This window comes from Geotrypetes seraphini, chromosome 5, assembly GCF_902459505.1.
Source record: "Geotrypetes seraphini chromosome 5, aGeoSer1.1, whole genome shotgun sequence".
Classification (NCBI taxonomy): domain Eukaryota; kingdom Metazoa; phylum Chordata; class Amphibia; order Gymnophiona; family Dermophiidae; genus Geotrypetes; species Geotrypetes seraphini.
Window position 1 is genome coordinate 175,760,709 of NC_047088.1, and position 24,891 is coordinate 175,785,599.

Here is a 24,891-nt window from a genome sequence, read left to right on the forward strand (position 1 = left end):
TACTGATCAGAAAGGAGTGGTCAGGACTGGATAACTGTCATGAACCTCTAGCGCTTCATTAAAGGGACCAGGCATTCAGTGTTGCTTACTGCTGGTCAGATACTCCTGAGGAGTTTATTGCAAACACCATTCTGTATAGTGATGAGAACGAAAGAGGAAAGGCAGAAGCACTTTTGCAGTGGCTGAGCCCTTTTCCTAAAACCTGGACTGTGCCAGCTGGTTTCAGAGCATGTCTTCTGTGAAATACACTGAAGAATGCAACTAGCCAAAGGTTAACAAGAGAAGCGTGTAAACTTGGGTCGCTGATGGAAGCGCTCAGTTTTTTTTTTTGCACCTGGTGTGATGAAGCAGACTGTGAGATTGCCAGAGATCCTCTGGTATACTGAGGTAAGACTGAAGAGTTCAGCACATTACCACCCACTGAAGTCTGACTTGCATTGTACTGTATTTGGGTTCTGCATAACAATCAGGACTCTATTCACCAATCAAATTTTTGTTATTGGATGTATTGAATAGACAGCAGACAATAAAAAACATATGAAATGTTGTTGAATAGAGACTGTGTTTTTAAATCAATGTTACATCTGATACAGAGAGCAGAAGTGGAATATAGGAGAGATACATATAAATAACACAAAGGTATTCATAATGCACAAGAAAAAAGCCCTCATCTGATAAAAGAATGTTCTAGCATAAGAGGTTATGATATAAGACTGTAAGGGAAATAGACTTAGGGGTAGCATCAGAAAATTTGCCAAGAAGAAAAAACAGAGGTAAGCCTGATTGGTGTCAGGTCAAAAGCGTGCCGGGACAAAGGCGCACCCAGACAATTGAGCGCAGTGCAGGGGCGTGCGCTGCAGAAAATTACTGTTTTTAGGGCTCTGACGGGGGGGGCCTGGGGGGAACCCCCCACTTTACTTAATAGAGATTGTGCCGCATTGTGGGGGCGTTTTGGGGGGTTGTAACCCCCCACATTTTACTGAAAACTTCACTTTTTCCCTGTTTTTAGGGAAAAAGTTAAGTTTACAGTAAAATGTGGACGGTTACAAACCCCCATAACGCCGGCGCGATCTCTATTAAGTAAACTGGGAGGGCTCCCCAACAAACCCCCCCGTCGGATCCCCTAAAAACTGTAATTTTCTTCGGCGCGCGCCTCCATCTTGCGCTCAGTTGTCGGCGCGCGCCTTTGTCTTTCGCGGGGTTGTCTATGAACCGCCTGATTAGGGGGTATAAGGCATGTATCAGGAATAAAGATGGATTGTAGCATCTTCATCTGCAATCATATTCTCTCCTTGTGCTTTGTTAATAGTCTTGTTGAAAACATCTTTAGGTGACATCCTGGGGTTAGAGAGGGAGAGTGTGGCGCAGTGGTTAAAGCTACAGCCTCAGCACCCTGAGGTTGTGGGTTCAAACCCATGCTGCTCCTTGTGACCCTGGGCAAGTCACTTAATCCCTCTATTGCCCTAAGTACATTAGGTAGATTGCGAACCCGCTGGGACAGACAGGGGAAAATGCTTAAGTACTTGAATAAATTCATGTAAACCGTTCTGAGCTCCCTTGGGAGAACGGTATAGAAAATTGAATAAATAAATAAATTTTTGCAGAAATATAATTTTAAAAATTTCCACTAGCAGAAGCCTTTATTATTTTTCCCTTCTATACTTCTCTCAGAGAATTATAACAAATAAGCTGTTCCTTTTCTTCTGTGGTGTGGCAGAAAAAAAAATTTTATTCTCAGGCTAGTTTATATGCCCAGACTTGCCTTGTGTTAGTCATGATTTGTACTAGCATGAACAAAAATAGTAAAGATAGAAATAGAGAGAGAGAGAAGGAGGGAATGAGAGAGAGAATGAATACAACCTATCCAGTCTGCCTGCTCTGAAATCCCTTCCTTCATTGTAACAGTACTGAATGTGAGACAGCATAATTTCACTAAAACCCCCTCCCCAATAGAGTAAACTCTGAATTGCAAGGATGGCTAAGAGATCTGGTTTTTGGGATATCATCATGAGCTCCGTTGCACGGAAAGCATAGAAGTTGAGAAGGCTAATATAGATCATTTCAAATCCTACATATATTTAACAGCACTATCCTTTGAGGTAGTGCTGTAAATATCCACATATACAGTGTTCCCCTGCGAATTCGCGGTCTGCTCCGACCACCTCTTCCTGTAGTAAAGTCGGGCTACACAAATCAGGAGCTGTGTGTCAAAGCAGCTCCTGATTGGTGTAGCCTGATTTTACTACAGGAAGAGGCAGACGGAGCAGATCGCGAGTGATTTTCTTCACCCTCTGATGCTCCAGCTGCCCTCTTCTGCCTCCCCTGCCTTTTGACAGTCGAAAAACCGCATTTGCGTTTTTTCAAAATTTGCGGGGATTCCTGGAACAGAACCCCCGTGAATTTCGGGAGAGTACTGTAATTTGAAATTTCTGGGTTAGATATTTCCAAGTAATACCTGCTTTTTGTCTGACTCTCTCTTAGGGGCATAATGATCAATGTTGACTACTGTTAAGGTGTGTTATTTTACAACTAACTCATGCTGTTTAAGCACAGGTACCATTTTATGTATTGAGACCTAGTTACTAATAATTGGAGTTAAAGGAAATGTAAATCAGGTTTATTTAAAATTTGATAATATTGCCTATAAACCCCCCCTTCACCCTCTTAGAGGTATAACTTGTATGTGTGAGGAATAGTTTTATAACAAGATGGCTGCATGAAAAATCTGAAAAGGCAATCTCAGAATCAGCCCTGAAGTGCAAATTTTCATGCACAAGTTTACATCTGCTCCATGAAAGGAGTAAATATATACATGTATTCTTTGGATGTATTTGCATTTTTTTATAAATACACACATGTTCCTTGTAATTCTGCCTCTGCTCTACCCAAACAATCAATATCTCAGGGAACATATATGCCTAGATTGTGTAAAATAGGTGTTTTCTCTGTGTGCATACATTTTATCTGCATATTCAGTCATGCAGTTTTATAAAATCTATTTATAAACAGGCTTTAAATGCAGCTTTAAGTTTCCAAATATCACTATTTAGATATGTAAGTTATATGGCTAAGTGATACCACCTCTGAGCTGCTGTTTGTAAGTACATTTCTGTGTTGTGCCCCTGTCCGTCATGGCGGCTCCTGCTGATACGGCCAAGCATTGCTCCTGATGCAGGAGCAGGCAGTTGCTGTCAGGATGCTGTTCCGTATGCTGCTGGGGCTTCACAGCTGATACAGCTTTGGTTGCGACGCTGGATCAGCTGGTTCAGCTGCTCCTGCTTCAAGGTGTGCGTTGGTGGCCGCCATATTTGAAAAGCTGACATTTATTTATTTATTTATTCAATTATTTAGTCCATCCTCCCAAAGGAGCCCAGAACGGGTTACAAAGTACATCCACAATATAATCGAGACAGGACAGAGATGACATAATTTACAATATAGACATGACAGTAAAACATATACACTAAGCAGCATCTGGTGAGAGTAGGTGGCGTAGGTGCGTTGACTCTAATGGCATTTCTGGGTGCACATCCTTAAGGCGCTGGGTTTGTGAAGAAGGATTTTACGGTCTTCCTGAAGCTCCAAAGTCCATCTAGTGTTCTAAAAGATGGGGGGGGGGGGGGGGGGTGCCATAGCCTGGGCATTTGTGGGCTGTTTCAGTTTTGAGGGATCAACCAGGAGGTATGGTCAGTTGTTGTCTTCCCTCCCTCCCTAGCAGCGAGGGCCTCTCCTATGATAGGTCTTGCAGGAAAGTCATTATCTATGGGACTGAGCCTTTGGGGAGTGCAAGTCAGTTATTTCCTCTGTCCCTTTTCACCTGAGTTTTTGCTCCTCATGCATCAGGCCTTTTTTGCTGAAGGGGCCTAGAAGTTCTCTGCCTTCACTGGTTCTCTTAGGGGATGCTGAAATGATGGTTGGTGGTCTCCTTTCCTCCAAACAACTACATGTGGAGGTCCAAAAGGATCTAGAGTCCTTTTTGGACCCAGAGTGTGAGGCCACTCTGTCAGGGAACTTGGGTTCCTCATGGGAGAACCCACTGGAGACAACCCTACAGCGGCACACCTATTCAGGAGGGAGGAGTTATCTTCTCTTATAGTGCAACACTGGAGGTGCTTAAGATTTCTTCTCCTGAATCTCTTTCTTCAGAGGAAGCGGTGCACCCTAAGCCCTTTCACATTCATGTGGCCAAGAAGATGTAACAGGATCTGTTTATACCTTCTCAGTGCTATGCTTTATATATGTATATACGAGAGGTGCTTGGAATTTAAAATTGGCTTTATTTAGCTCAAATCAATTGTAACACAGAGTAACAATCTTAATTAAGGTCAGATTAAAGAAATATAGAAACTTACAATCTTTGTGTCTCAGTAAGATATTATATTTCCACACTGTCAGTACTATGCATTTTGCTTTCTGCATTATGTGCAGTAATTGGACTAAATCAATAAAAAAAAAATTTGAACTACTAATATTATGCATTTACTCTAACCTACCCCCTGTTTAGTGAATGGACTTGAACTTTGCTAGTTGCTGTCAGACTAGTACTGCTCTAAAAAGAGTCTGATTTAGAACAGAATTTCACTGTAGCAGCATTTCTCACCTCTGCCCAGGAAGAGATTGTTGTTCCCCCCCCTCCTTCCCAGCAAGGCATTCTTCTCCATGGCACATCTTTCCAGACCCTCTGCAGGGCTGGATGCCACCAGTGCTGTCTCACAGTCTCCTTCTCCATCTCCTCCTCCTTCTTCTTATTTTTAATGTCAAAGAAACCCATTGTTATATAGGATTTGTCTCCATAGTCATTAATGGTAAGTCTTGTCATTGGCTGTTGATAGGCTAACGTGGAAGTAGTGAAGCTTGACAGTTCATAATTGGTCCAACATGATGAGAATTAAGTCATGGGAACTGGTTATGTGATGCAAAGGCCAGGTCAGCTTAAGCATGCACAATCCGTTCTCTGATAGGCTAATTACCGTAAAGGGGAGTCTCAGCAGGCCTGCTCTCTGACCACCTTCATGGGTGTGCAGGATTGTCTCAGATCATCATGACCTAAATGGCCTTCCTCTGCTGTTCTTCTGTCCAATGATCTCATTTAAAATAAACAATCCAGCTCCATGTTGCATGTTTTTTAGTATACCAGCTTGGATTAATAATGCTGACAGCTTTAATTCTCTTTAAACAATACAGTTCAGGCCTGGTCTGAACAGTTATATAGCAAAGCCCAAGTTTAACTTAACTTTCCTATAGCCTATAGGCCCAAAACTACCCCAAGACTAACCTTAACAAAGGTTCTCATCTCGGAACAAGGGGACACTCCAGAGGCTAGGCTGCAGGTAGCTCAAATGATGGCTAAGTTGTACCCGCTTTCTGTGGCCAACTTAGATCAGCTCAATCTGCCCAAGGTAGATTCCTTGATCGTGGTGATCATGAAGATGACTATATTGCCTGTGGAGGGTGGTTTTGCTCTCAAGGATGTCTATGATAGGCATAAGAACATAAGAACATAAGCAGTGCCTCCGCCGGGTCAGACCATAGGTCCATCCCGCCCAGCAGTCCGCTCCCGCGGCGGCCCAAACAGGTCACGACCTGTCTGAATCACCAGAAGGGGCCCCCTTGCATCTAATATAATAAAAGCCTAAGCACGCATGAACACTCTTACCAGTGTGTTCCTGTTTTCTGTGCGCTGTAGGTCCCCGCAGGTAGCAGTGCGCATGCGCGCTTCCACACATCTCTCTCTCTCTCTCCCCTCTTTTTAACCTTTCAAATTCCTTTAGATCATTGTAATCTTATTAGTATGTTTATTTTCTTATTTTTCTCCTCTATCTCTATTTTCTTTCTTTATTACTCTTCTAATTGTCATTTTTCCTGGTACTTTAGTTAGATTGTGAGCCTTCGGGACAGTAAGGGAATTTCTAAGTACCTATCTTACTTATAATTTTAACGCACCAATATATTCATTGTAACCCATTCTGGGCTCTTTTGGGAGGACGGGCTAAAAAAATTGAATAAATAAATAAATAAAAAGGAAGGGAGGCCTACTGCTGGATGGGGGAGCAGGAAAGAGGTGCTGATGGACAGGGGAAGAGATGGGGGGGGGAAGTAAAAGGAAGGGAGGCCTACTGCTGGATAGGGGGACAGGGAAGAGGTGCTGCTGGACAGAGGGGAGATTAAAAAAAGGGAGAAGGGCTGCTGCTGGATAAGGGGAGCAGTGAAGGGGTGGTGGTGGACACAGGGAAAGTAAAAGGAAGGGAGAATGGGTGGACAGCCGAAGAAAAAGAAAGACAGAAATACAGAAATCGGCTAAGGAGAGAGAGAGAGAGAGAAAGAAATAAAGACAGACACACACACATAAATTCTAGCACCCGTTAATATAACGGGCTATAAGACTTGTTAGAACATAATAGCCTTACTGAGTCAGACCAATGGTCCATCAAGCCCAGTAGCCCGTTCTCACGGTGGCCAATCCAGGTCACTATTACCTAGCAAAAACCCAGAGAGTAGCAACATTCCATGCTACCAATCCAGGGCAAGCAGTGGCTTCCCCCATGTCTTTCTCAATAACAGACTGTGGACTTTTACTCCAGGAAATTGTCCAAACCTTTCTTAAAACCAGATACACTATCCGCTCTTGCCACAACCTCTGGCAATGCGTTCCAGAGCTTAACTATTCTCTGAGTGAAAAAATATTTCCTCCTATTGGTTTTAAAAGTATTTACCTGTAACTTCATCAAGTGTCCCCTAGTCTTTGTAATTTTTGTACCTGTTCTACTCCACTGGCCCCTTTGGAAGGATTTCCTTTGCCATTGTTTAGCTGTTTATGAGCTAACGGAGCTCCTGGCCTGTGATTCAGCCTCCTCCACTGGGAAGAACTTCTCTGTTGCCAGAAGGCCAAGAGCCAGATAGGAGGCTAGGGAGACAGAATGTGCAAGATCTCAACTGTCAATTTCTTATCTTTAATTTACTCAGAATCTAGAACTTCATTTGCACTCCTACCAGTTGTCTGCCTTCCCTGTGAAATACTGTATATACTTTCATCCTTCCCAATATGTAGTTATATTACATACAGTGTGTATGTATATGTATATACACAGTGAACCGAAAAACTACCCACCAAAATATTTTTTGTTGTATCTTCTACAGAACTCGGCTGATTCTTATGAAATTTAGTGTGTCATGTCCTGAATGAAGTAGTTGTAAATATTTCCCACTGCACCACATTACTACCTTGAGAAAATGAATTGTTGTATTCATGCAGAAGCAGAGGACTGTTTGTAAACTGTAAAATAGTTTTCACTGCAGAAGTCCAAATTTTGATAAAGAACTTGGTACTGCTTAAAGGTTACAGCAGTCAACGATTGTTGAAAGAGTCCCCGCAGAAGGGTTGGAGCAAAAACTGCCTTTATGAACTGCTTTACAAGATCCGAGCAATGGGCACTGTCGAATGTATGCCAGGCAGTGGAAGACCACAGTTGATTCACCCACACGAGCACATTGACGTTGTACACAATCTTGTACTGAGTCATTCGGATGCGCTGTAAACACACCAAACTACTCTCCAAATAGCATGAGAGGCAGGAATATGCCAGACAACTTTGGTTAACATAATTCATGATGATCTGAAATTAGTGTGTCTTAAAAAGCGTCATGCCCAAGAATTAACTTTACACAACAGATACACGGCTGAAACAGTGCAAGCAGCTTTTGACCAAGTACCCGGAGTACAGCGTCAGCTTAATTTGGTTTACAAATGAAAAGATATTTACAGTAGCTCCACTGATTGACACACAAAATGATCACCTGTCCATGCCTCAACAACACTGAAGCATGAGGTTAATGCCAAACACCTACTATTGACCCGCCTGACCTTCAGCCAATCAGTAATGGTCTCGGTCACAATCTTGAAACTCAGATTCACAGATCTGTTAAACTATTCCATGTCATTTTTTTAGTGTCTATCTCAATCTCAGTCCTTCTACACCAGCATTCTTCGATGCAAGATTTGAGGGTCACTGGTTGTGCCCATTCAAACTCTGATTCTTCCCGCTCTCCTTAAAGAATGACATGGGATGGTTTTTGTGGTTTTCTATGGGGACAGTAACAAATTCTGTCACTGTGTCATTCTCTAAATTCTATTCTTCATTGATCCTTGGGTAAAGATCAACGACATATACTATCGGGATGTCCTCTTGACACAGAAGCTGTTGCCAGTGATCTGTTGCATGTTGACATACTCTACTTTATCTTCCAACAGGACAAATCCCCAGCATGTCGGGCAAGGATACCGTAGAACTGCTACATTGGGAGACCCCAGACTTCATTGGTTTAGACCTCTGGCCTGTGAATTCACCAGACCTAAACCCAGTTGACTATTGAATCTGGGGGCTGATACAGGAATGTGTCCACTAGACAGTGATATTTGACATCGAAGACCTTAAACAGCACCTCATCACTGTTTGGGCTGAGCTATAGATCAGTGGCAGCCAAGGCTAAGGGTGTGCCTTTGTGTAAAGGGGATCACTTCGAACATCTGCTTAATTGAAACTTTACTTTTTGACTTTACATTTTTCTGTAAGATATGCCGTAAAATTTTTGATGTGTTTTTATTTAGTTCACAATTTATTTTCATAAGGTAATGTTGTGGTGCAGTGGGAAATATTTACAGCATTTTACATCAACTTCATTAAGGACATGATGTACTAAATTTCATAAGAATCGGCCGAGTTCTGTGGAAGATAAAACAAAAAACATTGTGGTGGGGGGGGGGGGGGGGTGTTCATAGTGTATATTCTTCCCATTCAGCTTTGAATAATATTATTATTCTATAAATAATAGTAGTATGTGATTTCCTCCTATCACTGAAAGCCAGCAATTTGCAAGTACAACTCTGCAGTTCCCTGAGATCCGAGTATAGCTGTTGCTTGGTTATGCACTAATGGATCATATTGGAGTTTGTAATATTTGCTCTCCTGCACAGAAATTTTATTCCAGCTTTCATTAATAGCCCTTTCCTTTATCTCCCCAAACTCCTTGGGGAGGTTGCATCTAAAGTATAACAATTCTAAATGGTAGAAGGGACCTTGGAATGAGGAGCTGACCAAAGAAGAACCATAGAATGAGACATTCCCAGCACTAGATCAAAGAGGAAATGGACGTCTTCCTGAAGTAGCCATATTTCCCACAAGTTCAGCTATCAGATACTAGTAGCTACCAACTTCTGGTTGCCCAAAATTGGTACTTAGGTGTGCGGTACTGGACAGAGTATCAATATTGACGCAAAAGACAGGTTCAGCAGAATACATTCACAATAGGAGGGCTACATCAGAGGCCTACAAAAAGAACATGATGAGGAAACAGGATCTGGGGTAATAAATTGCAATGGGAAAACTGTGTGTCTGAAGAGTAGCTGGAAAACAGCAAGGTCAGATAACGGGTACAGTGGTGGAGAACCAAATTCTGGCAAAGGAGATGAGCAGAGTACTGTATATATACACTAGAATAGGAAATGTTCTCAAGCAAGATGGCTTTCAAAAGGAAGGGAGCGCCATAAAACAGGGAGTATTGATCAATCTGACCAGCAAAATCATGAAAATACCTCATGGTTGCAGAGCAGAAGGTCACTCCATTACAAATTCTTAGAAATAGAGCTAACCACAAGCTGGCTGGAGAACCTCCCTGTAGGGTTTGGTGTTCTGAGTGGATCTGAAGAATAACCTCAGAATTTTCACACTGAAAAGCAGCCACGGGTCTACTGGTGAATACAGAATATGATGTCGATGTCTGCCCTTTTGATGTAATGTTTCCCCTAACCTTTGTACTCTGGGACAGCTGTTTAGAATTCATTTCCTCTCTGAAGTCTCCAAGCACTGTACAACTTCCGTGCAGAGGCATGGGAACAAGTTCAGGTGCTGTTCTGTCTGGCTTTCTAGAAATCTTAAATTGAGTTGCTTTGGCAGTTTTGTACCAATAGCTGCCCCTTTTGTGCGCTTTATTCTTCTGACCAGCTTTGTAATATACTCAGTGCACTAACAAAAATAAATCAGTGTACACATACACCTTCAATTCTGAAATGTTTTTTAATATATAATTACTTGTCATAGATGCCGCTGAGATATTACACTTTGGATATTGTTTTCTTTTAATGAAAGCTGTACCTTCATTGTTCTATGTAGTATATTGGTATATACAGTAATTAGAAACACCCACTCAGTACCAATTATGCACTGCTTAGTCATTGCTTTTGAAATTCTTTAAGCAGATCATCAGCAATTCCCTTGAATTGCAGATCAGAAGAAAGTAGGGCTGGCCCAAGGGATATTTGACGCAGTAGATGAACCTTCAACCATGCACTCCCTCAGCCTCCCTTCTCTCCCCCCTCTCCTGAGCATCTCACGTCAACCTGCCGTGTGAGACAAGGGATGAGATGCCTTCTCAAGAAAAAAGAATGCATTTTACATTCTCAGGCTGTCTAAGACAGAAATTTTTTTAAAAAAATACTTTGCAGTTTGTTTGTTCAGCAAAAAAAAACTATAGTGGTTGCATTGTGGTTTATTGCTCTAATATAACAAAGTATACTGACCCCTGACCTTACATACTGGACTTGCATAGTAAACTTATATTCTGCATCCAAAGGAGTTCTGCACAACTGAAACTCTTTCCAGCATCAGCCATATTAGGAAGCAAAAGAAAAAAAAACAAACAAACCCTACACAAAAGACACTCGGGACCAAAACAAGAAGACAGCACCATAATTGCAGCGGGCCCTAGAAGATCATTACCTCTGCAGGGAAAACTGAATAAGCTGGATTACTACAGATTCCTATAGAAAAAGTCCATGCTTATGGAATACCTAGCCTTGGTAGCATGTTAAACGTAGATAGGTGGGCGCTGTCAGATGTACTGAGGACTTGGGATCCTAGGACTGCCAACTGTGTGGTTGATGAAACCAAGACAGATGTGGTATTATAGTTTTTTTGCTGAACAAACAAACTGCAAAGTATTTTTTTTTTTTTTTAATTTCTGTATTAGACAGCCTGAGAATGTAAAATGCATTCTTTTTTCTTGTGAAGGCATCTCATCCCTTGCCTCACACAGCAGGTTGACGTGAGATGCTCAGGAGACGGGGAGAGAAGGGAGGCTGAGGGAGTGCATGGTTGACAGTTCATCTACTGCGTCAAATATCCCTTGGGCCAGCCCTACTTTCTTCTGATCTGCAATTCAAGGGAATTGCTGATGATCTGCTTAAAGAATTTCAAAAGCAATGACTAAGCAGCGCATAATTGGTTTATGCTAGTGTTCTGTAATGGAATCCAGGTGCCCAGATACCATTATAGAACAGGTGAGTGATTCCCAAACCTTGTTTTGGAGGCACCCCAGTCATTCGGGTTTTCAGTATATCCACAGTGAATATTCGTATGAGAGATTTGCACGCAGTGGAGGCAGTGCGTGCAAATTTCTCTCATGGCTATTCATTGTGAATATCTTGAAAACCTGACTGGTTTGGGGGTGCCTTCAGGACCAGGTATGGGAATCACTGGAATAGGTGTTTCCTGCACAGCATTAGGGCACTTAACAGGGGACAACCAGTTATAGAACTGCCCTCTCAAACTACATAGGAAGTTCTACAGAGGATTCTCTGCTTTCAGATTTAGTTAGACCATTGATGGGAAAACCTTAATGTAGATAAAATTTACTAGTTTGCTGGGGTGCCCCTACCCGTCTAGGCTGTTTAAGGGCTCCTTTTACAAAGGCGCGCTAGGGCCTTAACGCGTGGAATAGCGCACGCTAAAATGCCACACACGCTAGCCACTACTGCCTCCTTTTGAGCAGGTGGTAGATTTTTGGCTAGCGCGCGCTATAGCGTATGCGGTAAAACCCGAAGCGCACCTTCATAAAAGGAGCCCTAAGTTAATGAACTGCGACGTTTGTTTTGATCTATCACATACTTAGTCATTGAAAATTATTAATTGTTATAAAAGGGATATCTATTCCAGACTTTGAACAGAGTGATTGTTAGATCAGTGTTTGGAAAAGAAAGACTGGATATTGGGGTATATAAAGCATAGTTCTAATACAAGTCACTTACATTCACATGCCAACTGTATGCGTAAATATACAAAATATTGACATTTAGGAACCTAAGTGTATGCTCACCTGCAAAAATGTAATTTGTGCTTCTAAGTGGTATTTTACAAATAGGCACTAAAATGGCATAGTGTGTATTTGTAAAGAGGACATTCACACAGGTGGGCAATAGGCAGGACAGGACAGACATATAGGCAGACACAAAGTATTATAAGTTGCCTGGGTGCCTGCTACATTTTAGTGCTACTGTTTACACCGGGTCAATAGTAGGTATAAATGAAGATGCTCAAATGCACATTAGTATTTAATATGAACACCTGGGAGTAAATTTTATAAATGGTATCGTGATTGTAGGTGGTGGTAGTTATCCTACCACTGTCTAACCAACCAATCAGGACACACATTTTTAAAAAAAACTTCCCGAGGCAGGCCGCCTACATTGGAGGTGCCTCCGGGAGCCTAGAGAGGCGCGCAAACCTGCCTAAGCTCACCTAAGGCTAGGCGTGGGCTGGCCCAGAAGTAGCCTTAGGAGGCCGTACGCGTCTCCCTAGGCCTAAGGGAGACGAGTACAATGTAGGTCAGCAAAATGCTGGTCTGCATTGTAAGTAGACGCGGCCACTGAGCTTATCACAACAAGGGATCTCCCTGCCACCATAAGTTTAGCGACCGCCCGTCCCCCCAAACGATCGCGGCAGGAGAGATGCCTAGTCCCTCCTGCCCGGCAACTCCCGAACGATGGCGTCAGGAGGGATGCCTAGTCCTTTCTGCCGGAAACACCCCCTCCAAAGCAGCGTGATCTTTGCGACTCCCCTCCCCTTTGCTGGACTGCCCAGCAGGTCCATCTTCTTCTGAATGGTGGGCCTGCCCCATCCCGGTGCATTGTGGGATGCACTGGGGAGGGGCCTAGGACCTTGTTTGCTTTTTTGGCTGCCGTCACACATTGGGCAGATGGTTTCATCATTTTGTCTACAATGACACTCAGATCTTTTTCTTGAGCGCTGACTCCTAAGGTGGACCCCAGCATCTGGTAACTATGATTTGGGTTATTCTTCCCAATGTGCATCACTTTGCATTTGTCCACATTAAATTTCATCTGCTATTTGGAGCCCAGTCTTCCTAAGGTCTGCGTGCATTTTTTTTTTTACAATCTGTATGTGTTTTAACAACTTTGAACAGTATAGTGTTCTTCCTTTATAATATTACTAAAATCTGACCTCTCCTTTTCTTAACACACAACCAGCATTGTTGAAAAACCAGAGACTAAGGACTTAATTGCCGGGACATTACTATTACAATTGGCTTAGGCTGTTGACAAAGACCAATTGTTTTATATGTATGTCAGACATCATTTTTACAATTAGAATATTTACATAAGTCTCTAAAGAAACACAGACATGGAGGGAACAGTTCTTTAGGTTTATAGTATTTATTTGTTATTTCAACTGGGGTTTTACAAGTGGGAGAGGATTTTTTTTTTATTTGACATTCCCATGTAAATGTATAGGTAAGCATAGATAGGAAATACATATATCTTCTTTGATCCCTCTTGTCTACAATTTTTTTCCACAAACAAAGTGGTCATAACACCCATGGAGGTCTCCTTATTGTGTCTTTGGAATGTTGCATTAATATTTTTCTGGGCAATAGGCAAACCTGCTTAACTTTACCTAAATTATTTGATAAGATTCCCTGATGTTTTCTAGTCTTGGATCTTTCTATATTAAGGAATTAAAGGCAAAAGAACGTTTTTCTTTTTCTCCATTGGAGTATTAAATATTTTCCTTTTACTGTTAATGCCCTGTTACTGCTGTACAAGTTGTTACATGATTATTATATTGTATACTTACAAAAATAAAATAAAGACTTAACAGATGTGAATTTTGTAACACCAATAATGCTAGAGATTGCAATCTGTGCTAAATAAATTAATCTTTCCATCACTTTAATTACAATGTTGGGAGTGGCCCAAATATTTTTTCTTCCAGTGTTACAAAACAGTAGCATTCATTCAAAGACAATATCTCACCTCCTTAGGGAAGAGCCATGAAAATTTTGCTCATTACAATAATAATAATTCTTTTACTTAGCAGAAGATGTTTAATGCCAGACATTCCTATTGCAAAAATATAGCACCCTCTTTTGTCCTTACTGAGAGCTGGCAGAAGCAGTGGTCGTGATGTTCTGCTCATAAATTGTTTGAGCATGGGAGAAGCGTCAGAGCATTTAGTGCTTCAGGCCATAGTAGAAATCTCTACCGTGGGGGCGGTAAATTCACTAGAAGGGAGAGAGCCCCATTCTATACAGAACATAATGTAGAGACTGGAACTGGGACATTTATTTATTATTAGGATTGACTTACCACCTTATTGAAGAAATTTACCCAGGCAGTGTACAGCAAGTACTGTATAATGCGGACATAGGCAATACATAATAATAATAATAATAACTTTATTCTTTTATACCGCCATAATCAAAAGTTCTAGGTGGTTTACACTAAAAAGAGCTGGACAATCAGCGAAATACAATAATACACTAAAAAATGCAAATATTTGTAAAATAGAATTTCAGTAATAAAACTCACTCCCTTGTGCCCCATGTTCATACCCCTTCCTTCCTTCTGTGTCCCACGTTTGTGCCCCCTCCCCCTTTGTGAATCTAGCCCTATGATTTGGATTATTCTTCCCAATGGTTTTTTGTTTTGTTTTTTACTGCTTTACCAGGCAACAATCTTGGTTAGGTAAATGTATTCAGCAAGCTATGTTATCCTATTGCAGTATTCGGAAATTAATTAAAACCACTTTGTTCGATAAGTTTATTACATAGTGGACATGAACTTGGGGCACAAGGGAGGGAGGAAGGGGGCACTAACTTGGGACATAAGAGGGAGGGAGGGAATAGAAAGGGACAATTGTTGGGCCTGAGTGTGTGAGTGAGAGGGAAAGAGATAGTCACATGGGGAAAGGAAGAAGAAAATTGGACATAGAGAGAGAGAGGAGTGAGGTAAAGATACATGGGGAATAGAAGGATGAGAGGGAGAAATGTTGGATATGGTGGTGGAGAGGGAGAAGAGGGATAGATTAAAGAGGGATAAATAAAAGAGGGATAGATTAGGGATGCAAGGAGGAGGAATGTTGGGCATAGTGATGGAGGGAGAGATGTGGCATGGTGTTGAAGAGGGGTGATAGAAGGAGAAATGGGCATGGGGCTGGTGGGCAGTGGTAAAAAATGCTGCACATGATCTGGGGGATGAGAGAGGAAGAAAAGTTGGACTCATGGGGGGACAGAAAGAGATGTTGATTGGGGAATGGAATGAGGTCTGGAGGAGAGGAAGCATGCAGGAGGCAGAAAGAAATATTGGATGCACAGTCAGAAGGAAGTGCAACCAGAGACTCATGAAATCACCAGACAACAAAGGTAGGAAAAATAATTTTATTTTCAATTTAGTGATCAAATGTGTCAGTTTTGAGAATTTATATCTGCTGTCTATATTTTGCACTATATTTTATCTATTTTTCTATAGTTTTTACTGAAGTGGCATTGCATTTTTTAAAGTCATCTGCCTTGACCTCTTTGAAAACCCCCCAAATATAAATGATAATTAACATTTTCTCTGTGTACAGTGTGCTTTATGTTTTCATAATTTTATGGTTACCATTGTGTATTAATAAGATTATATTGTGTGTATATGAAAAATAGATGGAAGAAATCGCATTACAATTAGTACTATTATTATGGAGGTGGAGTATGGACCGGAGTTTGGGCAGGTCAAGGCCGGAGTTTGGGCGGGTCAGGAGCAGAGCTTGGGCAGGGGTACTCGGTTTGTATTTGTTAGGCTTAGGGGGTACTTGGCTTGAAAAGGTTGAGAAACACTGCTCTAGAGCAGTGTTTTTCAACCTTTTTACACCTATGGACCGGCAGAAATAAAAGAATTATTCTGTAGACTGGCAGTTGAAGAACACTGGGCTAAGTAGTGGCCCAGACCCCACCTATCTCTACCCAATCTCCACCCCAGACCCCGACTCCCATAATAGTACTAATTGCACCTTGCACATCCCGTGCCTCATCTGGAAGCCTTCCCTCTTACGTTGCAACGTCAGAGAGAAGGCTTCCGGTTCAGGCGCAGGACACGCGTAGGAGCCACTGCCCGTAGCTTTGTGCACTGAATCAGTTAGGAAAAGGGAGCTGGCTCGAAGATAACGCCGCATCGATCACACCATGGACTGGCGGTTGAAGAACACTGTTTTGGGCCTGATGCATGTGCTGGCCGTGTGGACTGGCAGGAAGTTTCTGTGGACCAGCACTGGTCCATGGACCGGTGGTTGAAGAACACTGCTCTAGAGTATTAAGATCTTTGCAAGATCACAGATGGTCATAGCACACTTATCAAGATCCAAATGAGAGTCAACTCGTTCAAAGGCTTTCTTTTGGTTAGCTCCATCTGTATGGAACATACTTCCAAAATAAATATGTGCAGAGGCAAAGTTAAAAAAATTTAGGGCTCCATTTACAAAACCACAGTAGCAATTCCCCCATGGCAAATGCACTGAAGCCCATAGAAATTGAATGGGCTTCCATATATTTGCTACAGGAGAAACACTATTGTGGTTTTGTAAAAAGGCCCTTAAAGTTTTATTGAACACTTTCTGTTTTAAACAAACCTTTGACAGATAAATAGATAGTGAGTGAAGGATGTATTAGTGAATCTACTTAAATCATTCAATAATAGATTCACTCATTTATTTTTTATTACTGTATATACTCAATTATAAACTGAGGTAACTTTTCCCCCCCAAAAAGGGGGAAAAAGGTTACCTCAAATATAAACTGGGAAGGGGGGGGGGGGTTATATCCAGTTGCATTGCCTTGCACCCAGCCCTCCTTCCCTCCCTCCCTCCTTCCCTTCCTACCCAGCTCTGTACCCTACCTCCGATGTCCACTGTAAGCCTCCCTTAAGCCTTGGTGGTCCAGCGGTGAACTGGGACAGGAGCAGTCCTTCCTGCAAGTTCTCACTATCTCATGAGACTGCTCTGGGAACTTGAGTAGCCATTTCTGATTGTGGCTCTGCACGGGGCAAGAGCAAAGAAAAAGAATCACTTCTGCCCTGTTTCACCTCTAGACCACCAGGAGCCAAAAGGTATGTTGTAGAGGGGTCCAGGAGGCGGGAGGGAAGCGGGGGTGGTTAACAGTTGATTGGGACATGACATATGAAGGATTGCTCCTGTCCTGGCTCATCGCTGAACCATCAGGGCTTAAGGCAGGCCCACAGGAGGCTTGCAATGGGTCCAGGAGGTAGGAAGGAAGCAGGGTGGTTAACAGCTGGCTGGGAAAGGATGTGAGAAGGATTGCTCCTGTTCCGGCTCACTGCTGGACTACCAGGGCTTAAGATGGACCCATAGGAGGACTGCAGTGGGCTTGGATGGGGGGTGGAAGAGTGTGCAGATTTGAGGACCCGAATATATACCGAGACCCCTATTTTGTTGCTTTTTTTTTTGCCCCCAAATCTCTGTTTCTATTCCAATATATACGGTATGTATTTTGAAGTTGTGAAAGTCTTTTATTGAAACTGAATATAAAAGTTACAACAAGCTAATAAATCTGATCAGGATTTCTTAATTGCACTTATCCAGTACAAGTTCAATGCAATTTACAAGAGAAGAAACCCTTGTAGAGTCAAAGGGAAAAGGCTAAATCACATCATACATAAAACAAATGGGTAACACTAAACTATACAGCTAGCAAACAGAACTATTAGTTCAGTCTTATTATTCAGTTTTTTTCATGCAACCTTCGTTCAATCCTTTGTTGAGAAACTGAATAAAATCCCCATGATGCATTGTGAACAGATGAAGCTGAATGGGATGATTTTTAATGCACACAAAGCTGAATGAAGACTGGTTACCTTTGTAGAACTGATAATTGTAACCATCACTGGGAAAACATGACTAAAGTTATGGATCCAAAATGTTGAAAATAGGCGATTTTCATGTCATATGTAGGTCTGAAACAAAATTGTGTTAATGAGTCCCATGCTTAGTTTGTTATCCAGTCTATAATTTTCTAACCTCTTATGTAATAAAAATAAACTCAAAGGGGCAGAGTCTAAATGGACATCACTATTGTAGGCGGCAGTCGGCATCCTACCCCGCCTGACAGCCAATTGGGACTCATGTTTAAACACACACACCCCAGCCCCGAAGCAGGATGCCTACACTATAGGCATTTGTCACGGGTGCAGGAACATGCCTAGGGACTCTTAAAATCTCCCAAGGCTGGGCGTAGTTTTACTCGGAAGTGGCCTTGGATAAGCTTAAACGGCCCTAGACATCTCTCTAGGGCTGCGACAAATTCCCGAAATGTAGGCCAGCAAAATGCTGGCCTACATTTCAAATAGACACTGCCACTGAGCTTATCACGGCAAGGGAATCCCCAATCAGCTGAGGTGGGGAAAATACCCCTGCTGGAATCAACTGAGTGGCTGCGGCAGGGACCCACTCTCCCCTGACATGTACCCCAAAGCAGCCCATCAGGAAGGATGCCCACTCCCTCCTGCTGCCACCCCCGAACTCCCAACACCTACCACCCCTGAACTCCCGACACCCTGTGAACCTTAAACCCCCCTGGCATCCCCCAAACCTGCAGACCCACACCCTAAGTGAACCCTGACACCCCCTCGTACTTCTTAGAAGAAAGTCTGGCTGGAGGGATACTTACTCTAGCTGGCAGGCCCACCACTCCAGAATGACGGGCCTTCCCAATGCATTCTGGAATACACTGAGGAGGGACCTAAGCCCCTGATTGGCTCAGATACCTAAGGCCTCTCCTATGGGAGGTATCTGGCCAATCGGAGCCAGGCCACTCCTAGTACATTCCAAGATGCACCAGAAAGGAGGCCTAAGACTCCGATTGGCACAGGTGCCTAAGGCCCCTCTTTTGGGAGAGACCTTAGGCATCTGAGCCAGTCAGGGCCTTAGACCCCTCCCCAGTGCATTCCAGAATGCATCAGGAAGGTGAAGCCCACCATTTTGAAGTGGTGGGCTTGAGGGTTGGAGGGAGTAAGCATTCCTCCAGCTGGACTTTCTTTAAGAAAGGGGTATGCAGGTGTCAGGGTCTACTTAGGGGTCTGCAGGTTTCAGGGGGTGTCGAGGGTAAGGTTCGCAGGGAATTGGGTTCAAGGGGGGTAGCAACAGGAGGGAATGGGCGTCCCTCCTGCTGGGCTGCTTCAGTGGGGTATTGGAGGTTTGGGGGAGTGGGCATCTCTCCTGCCGAGCAACTTCAGATGGGTGTTGAGGGTGGAGGTTGGCAATAATAGGGACTGGGCATCCCTCCTGCCAGGAAACTTTCCAGGCGGGGGTTGAGGGGGGATTCCCTGCCACAGCCGCTCAGCTGATCGTGGCAGGGGTATCTTCCTCCTGATCAGGACTGAGGTCTGCCGGTTTAGCTGATTGGGGATTCCCTTGCTGCGATCACCTGATGCAAAGAACTCTCGATCAGCAGGCGCAATTCTGTAACGGTGCCTGTGACATGGGCGCCGGTTAGAGAATTGTGTGTGTGTGTGTGGGGGGGGGTGTTAGATGGGATTAGGTGTCTGTCCTTTAGGGCAGACTCGATTCTGTATAGGATGCCTGTGTGCAATTCTCAGCTGCTTCTTAGGTTTCTGCTGAGACCAGCGTCCTGTACAGAATCAGCCCCTTAGTCCTGAAAAGTTGTCATGAATTTTGAAAAGAAGTAATCTCTCACCAGCAAATAGAAAATATTTTTCTTTTTGTTACAGATGAGAGCTGTCCAGCAAATTTCTGGGATTCCAAGAACCGAGGTGTGACTGGAACTCAAAAAGGGCACATTGTATGGCGAATAGAGACTGGCCCCTATTTTATGGAATGTAAGTACCTCCTTTGGTAAGTTTGGCATGTGCAATACTGAAGGGTTTGTCCAACCAACTCAGGGAATGAGCCGGAGAAACTTTCTTGCTTAAAATCTGCCACCCTTCTGCTGCTCTTTTGCTAAATTCTGCCTAGGATATTCTTGTCTATACAAATTGGAGCTGGATAAACAGGAGTAGCGCTGGGGGAAGAGGATGTTCCCAGGGTATTGACGACTCAGCACTAATGGTGTCCGGTTCTCTATTTGAATTGATTAATTTTGGGAAATCGATTCAAATCGATTTTATTTTTGAAAAAAATCAGGACTTCCCCACCTCCCTCCCATAGGCACCCAAGCCACCACTGCTGCTGCTTCTCTAGAGCATCAGTGGCGAGAGTGGTAAAAGAAACTACTCAGCGCGAGGCCCAGAGGCAGCATTTGCACAGGGAGTCCTTGGATGTCACTTACTCTTTTGGGGAAGAACCAGCAATCTGCATGAATGCTGACTAGGCCCCGCAGTGATTAATTTCTTTTGCCATTGCCATGGATGCTCAAGAGAAGCAACAGCAGTGGCATGGATGTCAGGATGAGAGAGCAAACCATAGAGGAGGCAAATACTGGTTTGGGGTGGGGGGACAGAGGCTGGATGGAAGAGGTAAGAACTGGAGAGAGAGGAGGCAGAGGCTGGGTGTCAGGAAGGAACAGAGAGGAGGCAGATGCTGGATTAAGGGGAAGGGAACAGAGGGAATAGAGGCTGGATGGAAGAAGTGGAGACTGGAGATGAGAGAGAGAAGCCAAGGCTGGATGGAACAGGGAGCAGATGGCAGATGCTGGACTGAGGGAAAGAGAAGGAGAGCAGATTATGGATAGAAGGAGGAGAGAAGAAATGTAGATAGTAGATGGCAGAGAGAGATGCTGGATGGAAAGAGGAAGAGAAAGGGGACACCCTGGATGGGAGTGGTGAGGAGAGCACAAGATAGAAGGAATGGAGATGCTAGTCCAGGGGAGGAAGGACAAGAGGGGAGGAAAGAAGGAATAAAGGGAGAAGCTGAATATGAGGAGGGATAGGAACTTAGAGATGTGGTGCTGAACATGGGGAGGAAGGACAGAGTCAGAGTGGTGCTGCTGGATGGCAAGAATAAAGACACAGAGAGGGGAGAGATGCTCACCATGACAGGAAGATAGGGACAGGGACACAGAGGAAAGTTGAATGATGGACATGGACAAATGCAAAACTGGAGAATGATACAGGGATGGGTACCTGCGATTAACCACAGGGCGGGGATGGGAACAGAGCCTTTAGGGACAAGGATAAACTTTATCACTGTGTCATTCTCTAAAATTTTGAGACTAGTATCAATATGTAAAAACATAACACATCTTAGACAATTGGCAACTGAATTCAATGATTTTAAAAACAAACAAACAAAAAACCCTGCAGAAGCTGCTTTTGGATTTAAATGATCCACTGTTAATGACATCATTTGTGTCTTGTCTGCTTTGATGTGGCAACAAGAGTCTTGTCTGCTGATCAGACTCCTAGCATCTGCGATGTCCTTCCATCATGTGCCCAGCTGCTGAAGCATCTTACTGTTACTGCAACAGATTCATCCATCAATGCTGGCATCAGTGAACATTTCCAACATTTAATAGACACTTATTTTCCTGTTCATCCATTACACAGTTTAGGTTCTCTTCTATACCCTTGTCTGAAAGACAATCCAATTACCTTTCCAGATAATGTAGAATTATAGGCAACTGAATCTTTAAGAAGGTTCTACCAAAACCAGATCTAAATGGAAGGCTCTATTTGTGATTTATAAGCAGTTAAACAGAATACTGTCCCTTTTTATACTTTAATTAAAAAAAAAAAAAAAAATTAAATATAAAATCACAAGTGTTCGAAACTAGTGCAAATGAAGACAGTCCGTGGGGACAGGGCAGGGATGGGGCGGGGGCAGGTACAGAGCCTGTGGGGATGGGGTGGGAACTTTGTCCCTGTGTTATTCTCTATGTCAAACAACCAGGAGACTCTAGAAAAGAATTAAGAGAAAGCAGAAACCAGAGACTGGGACCAACACAATTACAAAAATTGAAAGAGACCAGACAACAAAGGTAGACAAATTTTATTTTCTGCTTATTGACAGTAGCTTTAAAGGGTGGTTAGAGGACTAAGAACCTGAGGAACTGGGTTTGATTCTCATTGCAGCTCCTCATGACCCTGGGCAAGTCACTTAACCCTCCATTGCTCCAGGTACAAGACTTAGATTATGAGCCCACGAGGGAGAGATAAAAAGTACTTACTCGAATATATATTGAGATTATACTCAATATATACTCGAATATAAATTGAGATTTTGGGGACAAAAAATTGGCCCAAAAATGGGGGTTTATATTTGGGCCAGCATCCAGCGCACACTCGCCCCCTCCCAGACTTATTGCAGACCTCCGCCGGACCACCAGGTTCTGCACCCTGTCCACCCTCCCTGCCCTATCCATCTTACCTCCTCTGCAGAGGAGAATTCATGGGAGCCATTCAGGAAGCTACTTAGTGCCAACGAGCAGTTCCAAAGTGCACTCCCATTCAGTACCGCTCAGCGGCTGAAGCTAGAACTTGCGGCATCGAGTTATCAGCACCCGCTACATCTCTGGACCACCAGGGATTCTAGTAGTAGAGGAGATATGATGGACAGGGAGTGGGGGAGCGGGGGGGCAGGATGAAGAGCCTCCTTGTGCAGTACCTGGCAGGGAGGAGGCTGGGTTCAGTGCCTGACAGGGGATGGAGGGAAAGGGGCTGTGTGCAGATCCTGGCAGGGCACTTGAATATTGAGCCGCCCAACTTATATTTAAGTCAACCATTTTTTCTCATTTTGGGGGGAAAAATGGGGGTATCGACTTACATTCAGATCAACTTATATATAATATATGTAAACCACTTTGTTTGTATCCACAGAAAGACGGTATATCAAATCCATATTCCAGTACAATAGCTGAAACATTCTAGATAGAAGGGTTATTTCCCTTTAGTCGCATGGTTGCAGAAGGAATCCACTCTGGATTTTGCACTCTGCCTCTATAGTACTTCACTGTGCAGTTTAGCACCCTCTACAGTTTTATCCTGCTGCACACATGGATGCAGTTGTGTGTGTTCCGCTCTTCCCATTTTATTGTTTTAATTCGTGTAGTATAAAACAGGAGAGTCAAATCCACAAACTCAAGATAGCAAGATAAGAAGTGGAAATGTCCTAACAGAACTGGTAGAGTCAAATGTATGATGGAAATGTCATATAATTCATCCAACAACTCAATGACTCAACATGTACATGTTTCGGCCAGAATGGCCTGCCTCAGGAGTCTTAAAAGTATCATAGTTAATATGAATCAATTGGTCCACAAAGGAACATACACTCAAATCATGATTGCAGAATTATAGATGGCTAAATAAATGAAGTCATATCATCAAAATCTTGAACGTAGACGAAATTCACTTGAGCTCCAGCATTTATTTCAAAGATTTTGATGATGTGACTTCATTTATTTAGCCATCTTTGATTCTGCAATCATGATTTGAGTGTATGTTCCTTTGTGGACCAATTGATTCATATTAACTATGATACTTTTAAGACTCCTGAGGCAGGCCATTCTGGCCGAAACATGTACATGTCGAGTCATTGAGTTGTTGTTGTATGAATTAAATGACATTTCAATCATACATTTGAGTCCATCAGTCTGTTTAGGACATTTTCACTTCTTGTATTGTTTTAATTCAACTTCAGGGCCACAGCAAGAAGCAAGTAAGCAGATCACTTCTTCAGTCAAGGATCCAAGCCCAGAAGCGAGGGGCTCGATGCTCTGGTGCAGCTGTTGACTCCGGAGATTTTCCTGTATGTTTTTCCTCCTTGGCCGATGTTCGGCCGAGTCCTTCAGAGGATCACAGCTCTTCCAGGCCGTGTCATTCTGGTGGCTCCAGATTGGCCTCACAGTCTATGGTATACAGATTTGTTGTGCCTGCACAGAGGTTGCAGCCTTTGGCTGAGCATCTCTCCAAATTTCCTCACACAGAGTCCGGAATCTATGGAGGATCCGGGTCTTTGTTTTTACAGCTTGGCTCTTGAGCATACAGTCTTAGAGCAACAGAATATTCTGCCCTGGTTGTTGATACTCTTCTGAAGTCTACAAAGTCGTCTGCAGTGTTGGCTTATGCTACATGCATGGAAGGCCTTCCACAATTGGTGTACACAGGTCCAGGTGGACCCTTATTCAGCTCCAATCTCACTAATTCTCGCCTTTCTTCATGTTAGTTTAGATAAAAGCCTTATTGAGGCTTCTCTTCAAATCCATCTGGTCGGCTCTCATGTTTTAGAGCCGGAAGCATCAGTCTTCCTTGGCATCTTATCGTGATGTCGCTAAACTCATGAAGGGAACTCTTCGTGTCCGACCACTGGTTAAGCATCTTTTCCCTTCCTTGGACCTTAACCGAGTATTGTCTAGCCTTGCTAAGGTGTCTTTTGAATCCCTTCGAGATGCTACCCTCTTGGACTTGACGCTCAAGACCATTTTTTTTTTTGGTTGCCATTACATGGGCACATTGGGTGTTGGTACTGCTGTCTTGGTTTTGCAGGGACCCTTTCCTCTGTATTTCTGAGATGGGGATTTCCTTTCAGATGGTTCTTCCTGCTTGCCAAACATGATTTTGGTTTTCCTGGTCAGTCAGGATGTGCCTGACTTTCAGCCAACAGATTCCCAGTCACAGGATCTCCTATTGAAGAAACTGCATGTGAATAGAGTTTTTCTGCGTACATGATGGTCACCAACATGTTATGTCTCTTTGACCATTTGTACTGACTCATTCCATTCAGCGGGGTGCTTGTACTTCCAAGGCCACAATTTCCAGATGGCTCCGTAGGGCCATTTCATCAACTCACATTCTTGCGGGGACACAATCTTCTGTTT

General features: G+C 43.2%; 1 protein-coding gene across 8 annotated transcripts in view; it reads left to right on the forward strand.

The window, feature by feature from the left end:
- HECW2 (HECT, C2 and WW domain containing E3 ubiquitin protein ligase 2) overlaps positions 1–24,891 on the forward strand; it is a 487,554-nt gene that overhangs the window by 276,289 nt on the left and 186,374 nt on the right. For all 8 annotated transcript variants that reach the window (XM_033946090.1, XM_033946087.1, XM_033946093.1 and 5 more), the window contains one exon: positions 19,850–19,957. In XM_033946090.1, coding sequence (XP_033801981.1) covers positions 19,850–19,957 — 108 coding nt within the window. The remainder of the gene's footprint in view (positions 1–19,849; positions 19,958–24,891) is intronic.